The sequence below is a fragment of the Falco rusticolus genome, chromosome 15 (genome assembly GCF_015220075.1).
Source record: "Falco rusticolus isolate bFalRus1 chromosome 15, bFalRus1.pri, whole genome shotgun sequence".
Lineage (NCBI taxonomy): Eukaryota > Metazoa > Chordata > Aves > Falconiformes > Falconidae > Falco > Falco rusticolus.
The window spans coordinates 16,021,304-16,034,158 of NC_051201.1; the positions used below are offsets into that span (position 1 = coordinate 16,021,304).

The 12,855-nt window shown below is 37.0% G+C and overlaps 1 protein-coding gene across 2 annotated transcripts in view; it reads left to right on the top strand.

The window, feature by feature from the left end:
• The window catches only part of TENT4B (terminal nucleotidyltransferase 4B), a 42,753-nt gene extending 33,166 nt beyond the window's left edge, over nt 1-9,587 (top strand). For both annotated transcript variants that reach the window (XM_037408766.1, XM_037408767.1), the window contains exons 6-12: nt 223-351; nt 1,609-1,822; nt 2,691-2,817; nt 2,917-3,020; nt 4,426-4,613; nt 5,167-5,331; nt 6,655-9,587. In XM_037408766.1, the coding sequence (XP_037264663.1) occupies nt 223-351; nt 1,609-1,822; nt 2,691-2,817; nt 2,917-3,020; nt 4,426-4,613; nt 5,167-5,331; nt 6,655-6,834 (1,107 nt within the window). In that variant the 3' untranslated portion in view covers nt 6,835-9,587. The remainder of the gene's footprint in view (nt 1-222; nt 352-1,608; nt 1,823-2,690; nt 2,818-2,916; nt 3,021-4,425; nt 4,614-5,166; nt 5,332-6,654) is intronic.
• The last annotated feature ends 3,268 nt before the right edge of the window (nt 9,588-12,855 follow it).

Consider the following 12,855-nt stretch of genomic DNA (forward strand, 5'->3'; position numbering starts at 1 on the left):
TAATAACTTTTTTTCTATTGTTAATAGCTGCCAGCAGAGGTGAAGAGGTAAAATAACAGTATTGATTCCAGGCAGAGCCCTTGGCTTCTCCCCTGTTACTAAAAAGAAGTTAGATTTATACTTCGCTTTGAGACTTAATGTAACAGACAGCTTCAATATGCTTTATTAGCATGTTGTGTGTATGCATCGCAGTATCCTGACACCTCTGTTTTTCTCTTTCAGAAATATCCCGTATTACCCTATCTAGTTTTAGTATTGAAACAGTTCCTGTTGCAGAGGGACCTTAATGAAGTATTTACAGGTGGAATCGGTTCTTACAGTCTTTTTTTAATGGCTGTCAGTTTCCTTCAGGTAAGCTTAATGAAATCTATGGATGCCATTGGTGCAAAAGGACGTTACATTAAGAAGGAATTTAACCAGTCCTTAAATTTCGTCATTTAGGCTATCCTGTTTGTGGTTTTGCACCCTCTTTTCATTTAAAAATCAACACATCCCACCTGTCTTCTGTTCTTTCTCCCATACTGGTTCTTTTGGTATTAAGAGATGTTCGGAATATCCGTTGGTGTATCAATACCAGGCATGTGTGTCGTTCATGGTAAAATCACTTGACTGTTGTGCAAGTTACTTGGAACGAGCTACATAGGTTAGTGTTAGATGCAGCTGTCCTGTATAGCAGTTGTTTTCCCAGTCGTACACCCTGTATGCTTTAATGAATGCAATGGAATTTTGCTTGTTTGTCTGGGTTTTTAAGCTGAGATCAAATAAATATGTTTTACAACTTTCTGTTAAATCTAAGAGGAGAAAATGCAGCAGCTAAATCTGCTTTGTTCTGCCTGGGGGAGAAAAATACTGTAGAAATACAAAGGAGCCGAGTTCTGGCTTTATCAACCTAGGGTTTTTTTCTTGTACTAAATGTTACTGTGTAACCGTGTGCGTGTATGTGTATGTCTGTTCCAGACTGTAGTTATTCTTAAACCTGAGCCTTGAACTGGAGCTCCGTGTTTGCTGGCCGCTAATGCAGTTGCCTACTGAACACAAAAAAAGTAAAGGCAACAGGTGTACTTTTTTCTAAAGAAACCAAAATATCTCCCAACCCCAATTTTTTCTTAGATTGACTAATAGCATTTCCATTTGCTCCTGCAAAAACAGAAGTCAGGTTTTGCATCTGTTACAGTTATGAACTGGTTTTGTGCATCCTCTCTCAGGCTGAGTACTTAGCAGTAGAGGCGATCATTTATACGGCTGTGCACATGAGAAGCCTGTATTTTGTATTGCAAACCCAGGTTTGTGAAGTGTAAATATCTTCGCTTTTTTACAAGAACCCTGCCATTAGTGCTGGAAGTTCACTTACTGAACTGAAAGTTCGCATACAAAAACTGCAGTACTTGACAGCCTTATTTTTAAGAGGTAATTAGCTTATCGGAAGTTTTGATAGCATCTTTCTTTAAAGAAAACTGCTTTTTCAAGGGAAATTACTATATTTAGATATGTTTGCTTCTTATATTATGTTTTATTCATGATTGTGTTCAAACGTGTTTGCTGTGAAAAAGAAAAGGCACTTAGAGGCACTTGAAGTCTGAAGAATTTTTTTTTTTTCTCTCTTAATAGCTGCATCCCAGGGAAGATGCCTGTATGCCAAATGCCAACTATGGTGTTCTTTTAATAGAGTTTTTTGAATTATATGGACGTCACTTCAATTATCTGAAGACCGGAATCCGAATAAAGGATGGTGGCTCTTACGTTGCCAAGGATGAAGTGCAAAAAAGCATGCTGGATGGCTACAGACCATCAATGCTGTATATCGAAGATCCGTTACAGCCAGGTATCCTTATAACCCAAAATATAACATATTGACAGAAAAAAGTTGCGCAAATGCTTAATCTAGGGGAGTTAAATCAAAGCATAGCATAGAATGACCATCAAAACCCCAACGGAAGCACCTCGTTCACGTCTGTGAACACACGATGCATGTGGAACACAATAATTTTCTTTTAAGACGTGCTTCTACCAAAAGTTTCCGTGCCACTCGAGAGCACGCCTGTACTGCAGTCGGGAGGCAGGGTGCGAGAAGGCACGCCAAACAGCTGTCACGTGCACGGTGGTAACAGCGACGGAGCTGCAGCGGCGTGGGCCTGAGTGTGGGCTGGACGCGCTGTATGTACACATGCTTCCTCTCAAGCTTGTGCTTGCCTGTGTCACAGTTGCACTTTATCACGTGTGTACACCCCTGCGCGCTGTGTCCTGTTGGGTGCTGTAAAGTCACACAAACACACAGTGATTTCATTGCGTACCGTTTCCTACACATTAAGTTTGTTGAATTGGGTGGCTTCTGAAATGATGGGTCAAGTGCGGTTCGTAGAAAAGAGTTAACGTATTTCTGATCTAGAAGTATGTCATCGGGACAGTATTATTACGTGTAATACATGCGGTACAGGATTATTACTATTTTTGTTTCCTCTTTATTGGACTTTTACCCAGAGAATTGCTATTTTGAATTTCTGTGCATGTAAATATTTATAGGTCTTTTAAGCTCTTTCAAATATTTATGCATCACTAATCCTATTCTACAAGAGGTAACTGCAGCGAGTTGGGACGTAAGAGCAATTTTTAAAAACTACTGTCTCCTGTCTGAATGGAGATACCCACGGTTTCAATCTTACTTATTTATTTAATTATATTCTTATTTTAAGGTAATGATGTTGGGAGGAGTTCCTATGGTGCCATGCAAGTGAAACAGGCTTTTGATTATGCCTATGTTGTTTTGAGCCATGCAGTTTCCCCAATAGCTAAATATTATCCTAACAACGAAACGGAAAGGTAAATGTTATGAGTCTAAATCTCAGACATTAATTGCTGATATTTTGCGTGTCTTGGAGTTAATCATGGTGATGTTTTTGGTTTTTTCCTGCTTTACAGTATATTAGGTAGAATAATTAGAGTAACACAAGAAGTGGCCACGTACAGAGACTGGATATCAAAGCAGTGGGGAATGCAGAGTCGGACAGAGTCTTCGTGTAATGGTAGGTTCTGACTGAGCCTGGCTGATAGCGGGAAAATTCTTGCTAGTTTAAATCTAAATCCTTACCCTCTGTTCTTTTGTTTTTCATTTTGAAGTTTAATGTAGTCTATGTGTGCAGAAGCAATATTTAATCCAGGATTGACCATATAAGTGGAATAAGTCTTTTACACAGAAAAATCCTGAAATGCCAATCATAATTCTTGTTACTAACAAAGGGAAACAAAAAAATCTATCCAGAGAACTTGCTGAAAATGCCCTTTAAAATTGTCTTTATTTTCATTGCCCATCTTCTGACTCCACCAGCCAGTGGCCACCCTCTTTTGATGTAGGTGATCTGCTGTCTGGAAGTTTTCAAATTCAAATTAATTTTAATACTCTTCAGTTTTAGAATGTGGCCAACTAGAGGTCTTCTCTTGTTAGGGATTGATCAGAGAAAGTGACACAGCTACCCAGTCTTCAGGCTATGTTGGGATTTTGTTTATTTGTTTTTAAAGCTTTTGTTAGTGATTTCCCTCACTGCCCTTGTAAACTCAGTGTGCTTCTGGGCCATTCGTGTTTTGCCAGCCTTGTGGCACTGCTGTACCCCCTGGCGATGGCAGACAACTGCACTGCAGTCCCACAAGCTCCAGAGTAATACTTGGCTACCTGTTGTGATCTCTGTACTAAGCTCTATGTACAAATACAGCTAGTGGCCGACAAATGTATATTATATGTCAGAGGTAACTCCTAGGTGTCTTATGTGAGATAAAACCTTAGTTAAAAAAATAATCCTTTATCAGGAAGATAATGATGACAGTTACAGTAGTCATATTGTAGATTTAGTTTAGATTTAAGTTCCAGTTTGTTTTTTTTTTAAATTAAGGTACAAGTTAGTGAGATACGAGAGTTCCGTATCTTGTATTTTCAGTGTAGCATATCCTACAAAGCAACGAGACTTGCTGGGAGTTCTTATGACCCTGGCAGCTCCAGTAGAAGAAAAATGGGAGTTTCTGAGAATTAGGCATGTAGGAACAGAATTTAAACCTATGTATTTGTGTGCTGTTGAAGTATGTCATGAAATAATTTTATGAAGCAGCACATCTGAACTTGCTGCCTTCTTCCATGTCTGCTTTCTAATTTCCATCTTGAACTGTGGGTAGTGCTTGGTGGTTTTCTTAGTGTGCGTTAATGGATCTTGTTGGGAAACCACCGCGCCCTCGGTGAGGTGTTGGCTTGCTGCATGCCATACGTACACACAAGTGTCTGCATGTATTAAAAGTATGTAAGTGTGCAAATGTCTGTATGTGTCCTGCTGGACATAATAGATGTGCAATACCTGAGTGGGTATATAAATAAATAAATTTAAAAAAAGCACAACCTATTTTAGTAGTTAATGTGTAGTGATGTTTTTGTTTTGTTTTTAATAGGTAATGGAGTAACCTTGATAGTAGACACTCAGCAGCTAGACAAGTGCAACAATAATCTTGCTGAAGAGAACGAAGCGCTGGGAAAACCTAGAAATAAAACTTCAGAAACACTTAGTAAACATTCTTCAAATTCTTCATCAGGTCCTTTATCGTCATCATCGTCTACGCTGTCCAGCTCTAGTGATGTAGTAAGTAATGGAGTTTTTCTGATTTTATTTTTTTAACATTTATTTGGGTTTTTTTTTCTGATTTGTATTGCTACAGAACACATTTTGAAAGCTTGGAATCCTAGTTAGTTATTTCATTCAGAATCCTAACTTGCATGAGGTATTGGCTCTTATGCAATTTCTACACGTGTAAGTTCCAGTGTGTTTTTGACACAGCACATATAGAAAGTGAATACAGTAGATAAAAAGTTTCATGGCCCTCTTTTTCTCTGGGAAAACTGTATTTCAGAAAAAGGACTGGTAGTCCTAAGCCATATGCTTTAAAAAAAAAAAAAAAGCCTTAAAAAATATCTGTTTGGGAATTCTGTTTAAAAAATAAAAGGCAAATCCCCAAATCAGAATCATGCATCAAGACATTTTTAAATCTGTCCATTTTACTCAGAATTCTGGATTGAAGGAGTTTTAATATCTAATGAAAACAATCACATTTTAAGTGTTTGTCCACTGCTAGCTTTATTTTTAAGGGAACACTCACTTGTAGGAAAACTCACTAATACTTTACATTTTCCTGAAGGATTCTGATGGAACACCTTGCAAAACCTCTAAACAATTGAGTTGTCGTCAATCTACCACAAACAGAGTGGGGTCACAAGAAGTGTCACTGGAATCCTCTCAGTCAAGTGGGAAAACACAAAATAGCCAAACAGCCAATACATCCAGCAACACGAACAAATCTCAGGTTTGTGGAATGTTTGAAAACAACAACGGTAGAGATTATTTGAATATTACATGTCCTCCATGGAAGGGTAGCTTGTTCTGGAAAGGAAATGCTGTTTTTCAGCTCCCCTTTACCCCACTAAAAAGCTTTGCGTACTGATTGTATCTGAAATCACCTGGTTCTCTGTTTAGCTTACACAGATGAGTTTGCAACAGTGGCTTTCCCAGCCTTAAAACAGATGAAACTGGATTGGTTTTGTTTTGGGAAATCTGGATTTGCTGGAAGTACACAGCCGTGTTGCACCCAAAAGCATGTCAGTTCAGTCTTGGCTACAGAATTTGAGAACTAATGAGGCTTGCCTACATTTAGTGAAAAACAATTAGCAGAAGTGTGTGTTTAACACTGTGACTCGCTGCTCAGTTAGCTGTTGATACTTGTTGAACTGTCTTTCATTAAGGGAGATGAAGATTCCTTGCTGATACTTGAAATTCCCACTTGTTTCCACCTAAAGACAAATATCTTTATAATGAGACCTCCCAGAGCTTATGCATTTAGGGGATTTCTCATGTTGAGGAATGCTTCTGTGACAACTCGGTCATCTAGAAATACTGTCTGCCTCTATATACTGTATATTTGGGGTATATACAGTTTTAAATTGTTATGCTTTTTCAGAATTTAGGAGTTCTTTAATAAATGATAAATAGTCTAGCATCTTCTGGAATGTTATTCCTGAAAAGTAATTCTCAAGACTTGCCTCCTGCTTGCTGACGATGTATCTCTAGCTAGTAATGAGACCGTTTACAAACTAGGCCTTTCGATGTACCATGAATGCATGTTTGTCTTATTACGCAGAGGTAATTCTGGTGCTGGAATGTGAATGTGACAATGTGAGATATTCTACATCTGTAAACAAAGATGCGGTATAAAATTAGTCCTGCTCTTAAAAAAACGTTCTCCTAATTTTGCACAGAAGATGAGATTTGAGCAATCTTCACCTGTCATCTCAGATTATGGATTTACATTTCTGTAAAACATTTTTTTGATGGTTGCAAAGTAGGAGCGATAGAACAGTTCTATCCTTTTCAAAATTCAGAGTGCTCTGCTCTTCTCTCTCAACCTGCATGGTTTTGGGTCTAGAGATGGGCATTTCTTTGCAACCACCAAAGTGAAAGGTTTTGTGGTACTGTGCTGCTTTTGGCTTAGCTTCTTTTGCCACATCCATTTTTTTTTTTTTCCAAGTGTAGCACCGTCATGAGGTAACATCCTCATTATCCAGAAGTAGGGTTGTGTAATTGCCACAGCTTTCTTTTTTTAGCACTGATTTGCCATGTTCTTCTTTTACAGCATGGATCTGCACGGTTATTTCGCTCTTCTAACAAAGGCTTCCAAGGTCCAACAAACTCAAGCCACGGTACCTCAGTCACAAACAAACAACACCAAGGCAGCAAATCACACCATCAGTTTTTCCACGGCAAAAAGAGGAAACACAAGAGGGATGCAGCCCTTTCAGACCTTTGTAGATAGTTGCCTATTTTATGACTGTTCTTCTGTGTGCAATGATCTCATGCTACAGGATAGTTTGATAGTGACTCCTTGGATCTCTTCCGGAGCTTCAGACTGTTCAGACATTGATTAGCAACTGCATTTTTTTTTTTCCCAGCTCGCCACGGAACGGATCATGAAGATTGATCACTGCAAAAACAAATAAACCCAAAAAAACAAAACAAACAAACAAAAAAAAAAAACAAAAAAAAAGGAAAAAAAAAAGAAAGAAAAAAATTTAAAAAGAAAAAAATTTAAAAAAAAAGAGGAAAAAGGCTGCTCATTTGATAAGTCATATGCTACAACAGGGTCATTTAGAATATAAAAGCTTGAATGTAAAATAAATGTATTTCCCATCAGCTCATGCTGACCTGTAGAGGTAGTACTCAGTGTGTCTAGGGGGTGGTAACAAACAAATAAAACACAAAAAATAGGAAAAAAAAGCAAAAAATTGTATTTTGAGGGAAACCCAGCCTTTAAAGGTGAAAGTAATTTGTGCATGATTTTTTTATTATTTTTGCATATACTTACCATTTTATTGTGTATATATAGATGACCATATAGGAAAACTGACATTTGTAATAGTGGATTTGTTAATACTTTTTACATAACATTACTGTTTAAATTGTAAACATAAATTTTTCTCAGGATTAGTTTGGAAAATAATCTGAATTGTCATCTTAACATCCATATAAAGAGACATTACTAGTTATATTGCTCAGAATTTCTTTTCTTGGCATTTAAAGGATTTAATCGAACATTTGATCTGCAAAAGCTGTTCCTCTGAAAGAAAGGTTTATGGTGGCAAATGAAGTTTTTCATTTGTATAAAGTGTACATGTACTTTGTGTAGACACTGAGCTTGTCATCTCGGAGAAGTAACCTTCACCTTGTTTTCTAGAGTGCCATCGTTTCAGGCAATGGGGTTTTATAGTTGCATCCTTCTTCCTCCCCTCAGTGGTCACTCCCAACCCTTTCTTTTAAAGAAATACAAAGCCACTTGGGTTTTTTTTTCCTGTTTGGTTGTTGATGGTGATTGTTTTCTTCTTTTTTTTCCGTTTAAAAATACCACACAAACAAAACTCGGTTTGTTACAGACGTTTTCATTCCTGGGCTGCTTTAATCCCATGCCTCTTTGTTTGTGCCTTCCCTCCTCCTTCCAGGTCTGGGTTTTTTTGTCTTTTATATTTTTGCTAACTCCTGTAGGAGATGATAACTGTTGAAGCTTTAAGTGAATTTTACAATTAAAGTATTTTTTTCTCACTCCCCTCTTAGGCATTTTTATATTTACACTTAATTACTGAAAAAAAATCAACACAGAGCAACAAATAATGAAATATATTTTGTATTGCCTTAAAGACCCAAACCTTTCATATCTCATGTTATTTCTTCATTGATCTAGTTACCATTTAATTTAAACTCCACCTTTGTCTGGTTCAGTTGCATTACAAGTCTAGGTTGCGGTTTGATGCCATGAATGCAAATTAAATGTGTAATTACACTCACAGGCATAGCTTGGAACAGGAGCTGGGACACTTCAACGGTAGAAAGTTAAGTGGCATTTACTTTCACTTATTTCTTTAAAGAGGAAAGTCTGTACTCGGCATATGTGGCTGTATTAAATGCAGCTATTCCGGAGATGATGATTTTATAAAAAGTGCTATTAGCTTTTAGAAATTTTTTTTTATATACATTTACAGAATACTACAGACCAACCTGACTTTTAATGGGCACTAAGGAGTGCAATGATTTTTAAAGTGAAATAATGCTAGAATAAGACCAGAACTGATGTCATCACTTTAATAAACATTTTCAATGTGTTAAAGTGTTTTACTTCAAAAAGGAAAAAAATATATATTCCAAAGATATGAAAAGTCGTAACATTTACTCAAACACTAAGCTTAAGTGATGTTAATTTGACAATGTTTTCTTTAAAAAAAATTAGTTTCATATTTTAATTTGATCAGATAATTTTATCAACAAGATGTTGAGCTTTTGTTCATAGAAACTAGTAAAAGTTGTACCACATTATGCATAATCACAGTATTTATTTTGTTTTAGATTATTGTGAATGTGTAGACTTATGTTCACCGCTTAGGGAACAATTATTTATAAATTATATTAATCCAGTATTGTTAGCTGCTATTAGCAAAACTGTTCCAAAACTTTAAAGCTTACAAAGATCTGTATCGCATTTACCACACTGAAGTGTTTTTAAAAGAATCACCCTCATTGTTGAAAGCAAATGTACTCTTAGGGTGCAGATATTAGTGTTCCAATAAGCATGTGATAATTTTAAGGTGGTGGTAGCGGGAAGATAATCTTGATTCCATTGGGAATCTTAGGTTTGCCTCAATTTATGGTTTTCATAAATTTAATGGAAAATAGCTTTTCCTGGACTGCTCAAGTTTCTTTTTGGTAAACAGTATCTTTCTAAAAGAAAAAAAGAAAAAAAAAAAAAAAAGCATGAAGGAAAAATTGAGGTATTTTACATTGCCTCAAATGACCAGCATTGTATTCATAAAATACTGTATATCTTGCAAATCTTTATTTAAACAGAACAGTTGAACTGTTCGTTTTTCAATCTGAAGTAAAATACTTTCAAGACCTTTTAGTTTGCCTGCTCATTTGTCTTGTACATTTCATCTCTGTATTTGACTCAAGTCTAATTCCTTTTTGAGTTTAAATACTTTTGTGAAGATTTTGTGAATATATGAAAATAAATGTTTAATCTAACTACTGCAGTTTATCACCATTCTTGACGCTTACCCTGTTTTTTCCTTCACAGTCCTGTGGAAAGAGCAGACTGCTCAAGGCGCTTTGTAACGTTTTTGTGTAGTATCTGGGTGCTTCCGCAGCTGAGCGTTGGGCCCCTCTGCCTGGAATTTGGAAGCTTGTTTTGTTCAAGTGGGCCTGGTCTGCCATGTTTCCTCCCAGGAGAGCTGAAGCAGAGTCTGTATGCCTGAGAATAAGTGGAAGAATATACATGTGTAAAGGGTTCTTAACGTATAATTTTTCTCTTAACTTTCCTCTGTGCTGTACATGGGAAACTTGTGCAAGGATGTGTTTTCTTTCCCTTGCGAACTCAGGTTAAGGGCTGTGTTCCAGCTGCAGGACACAGCTGTCCACAGCTGCCACGCTGAGGAGGGCGTTGCAGAAATACGCAAAAGTTAATTTGAGTTACCTTCAGCTAGAAACAGTGTTTAGCATAATTCCTGAAGCACAGTTGATGTTGCCAAAGTATGCTCTTAACTTTGGTTATCTTCCTTGCTTGCATAAATCAGTGCACACACTGGAAAGTTCTTGTCGTTGTGCTGCTGGTAGTCTACAAAGACCATCTGAAATAAATAAGCTGAAATGTTTATATATCTTCTTGTTTGACATTAGATTATTTTGTTAAGGGTTTTTTTTACTTTTTTTTTTTTAAAGAATAGTTCAAATGGTGTTTATAGTTAAAAGCTGTGTGTTTATTGATTTTATTCTTTTAAGTTGCCAGTCTTCCACCTTGTGGCAGAAAAGAAGCTGAAATGTAAGTAAACTTTCCCATTTGTGAGACATGACCTGATACTGACCTCCATGTTCTGTGCAGCTTCCTCAGAATTCACAGCTCAGGTTTTTAAATGTTTATAATAGACTTGTTTTCCTAGAATTTAATCTTAAGAAAATAATCAGAAGTCAAGTGGCTGGTGGCAACTTCTAAAATGTACTTTCAAAATGGAACTTTTAATTTTTTTGTCTGGAGTAATCATGAGTGCGTCCTAAATATAACGTGAGCAACTGATTAGAAAATAGTCTCATCTTGAAAACGTAAATAAAAGCAGCCAGCCATTTGACATCTGGATGGATGTTAACACTGATGATAGATGATAAAACTGAACGTGAGACTCCGACTTTATTCCCTGGAGAGTAAAAGCTGTAAGAGATTACAGAGTATGTAATTACTCCAGAAGAGAGTATGTTTACCTATTTAGGGGCTGTAACAGAAAATACATCTAATTATTCCAGCTACTATTAAAGTGCAGACTAGTGATTATTTATTCTGCAGACTCCCTAGAAGTTGCTTCTTAATAGTGCAATATAGTTTTCTAAGAATCAAGTTTGCCATGTCTTGAAACTGTCTTGAAAGTGCAGAATTTGAGAGCTTTATTTTTCTAGCTACTTTGTAGTGTTGCCACAAGTTCTCCTCAAAAATGTTTTCCAGGTGCAGTGACCTAAATGTAAATGTGCTTTGACTCTGTTTCCATGAGTCATTTACCAGCAGTTCTGACATACGTGTTCGTGGTTTCATTTGTAAGTTGAAACCAGCTTTACAGTTCTCATGGTGCTTTAATTACATCATGGTTGTAGATTTTCCTGTGTCAAAGTTACCGGGCTCTTCCCGGTAGTAATTTGCTCTGAACCTAATGAACTAATCTTCAAAGGTTGATTGTTAGGATGTTTGAGATGATCTGAGAGAAATTATTCAGCACCAAGAATCCTTTGCAGGTTACTCAATGAACAGCATCCTGAGTAACACAGGAATTAAAATTCACGTGGCCTTACTGGGTCTTTACAAGGCCAAAGTTTGTGTCAAGTATCTACTTGAAAAGGAAATGGGAATGAAAGAGCCGGAAAGTGGCTGTTGCTTGTGCATTTTAGTTAAGGTAGTGCTAGATCAAATCAATCTATATTTCAGATTACTGTAAAATTTAGATCAGTTAAATTCTGAACAGGTTTGATTTTAATTCTTAGTGTATTTAGTGATTTCCCCGCCATGACCATTCTATCGATTTGTGGACTCCAAAAACTTCTAACAGAAGTGCGGTGCTTTTGTTAAGACACCTTGACCCGACAGTTCAATAGGCCTCTCTCTTGGCAGTAGCAAGCTTAAAAATTGCCTGTTCCTGTTTGCTCCTTCCTGTAGCAGTGTAACCAGCGGTGAACTTGGGCAGCTATGACATGGGGAGTTAGTTTGCTGTAAATGAATTGGTACAAGGTGATAGGATCCTGAAAATCACTTCTGGACACAAGTAAGGGAAGACAAAAAAGAAATCTTGGAGATCCTCCGTATAAAAACCATTTGGAGGAATGCTGTCTTTCTGGCTTCCTAGATGCATGAACAATGAGGCGCTGCGCCGTCTTCTAATGAGTCAGTGTGCTCAGACATTACTACTTGTCAGATGCTGAATGGCCTGAGCAGTGAATCTGCTTGCCATTTAGACTGATATGGGTATGTCTTGGTTCTGCTCTCCTGCTAGTGGTCCTTTGAAAGTTGTCTTTGAAATCCTTGATGGCTCTTGATATTTTAAACTTGCTGAATTGAACCTCCTCATCCTTCTTTAACTGAGTCCACCCTTCGTTTTTTATGACCCAGAGATCTGATGGCGAGTATGGCATTTATCAAATCCTGTCCCAACAGGCTATAGTGAAGTGGGAAGGGATGGAGACCGATAGTGCTTTAAAAAGGGTATTGCCTGCTGCTACAGCTGCTTTTTAAAGAAAAATAAAACCTCACAAATCTCATTAATTGAGCAGGTTGAGTTGGCAATACATCCCCCTAGCCCTCACTGAAGCTAGTTTCTGTGCAAATCATTCAAGAATCTAATGTTTGGATGTTAGACTAAATATATATATATTTTTTTTTTTTTAATTAAATCTTTCTGTATAATGAAGCCCTAGTTTCCCTAGTACAAAGCACCTGAGGAAGAAACTTCTCAGCTGTATGCAAGAGCTGGCTTGTAAGGAATGCATTTGTGTGGTGGTAGAGGAAGTCTAAGGAACCATGGGTACAGATTTGGTGAGTGTTTTGCTTATTTAAAATTAAAAAAACAAAACAAACTCTTGTATATAAAGCTACTTTTGTTTCTGTGTGAAGCAATGTTTGACTCTTGAGCTGAAATATCATTAAGCAATCAAATGTTTCTGAATAGCTATTAGAGAAAGTAATCGCTGCTCTCACCTGCATTTTCCCAGGTCTAAAGTTTATTTACTGAACCAGATTTAGTGACAGTGAAATCTGAAAATA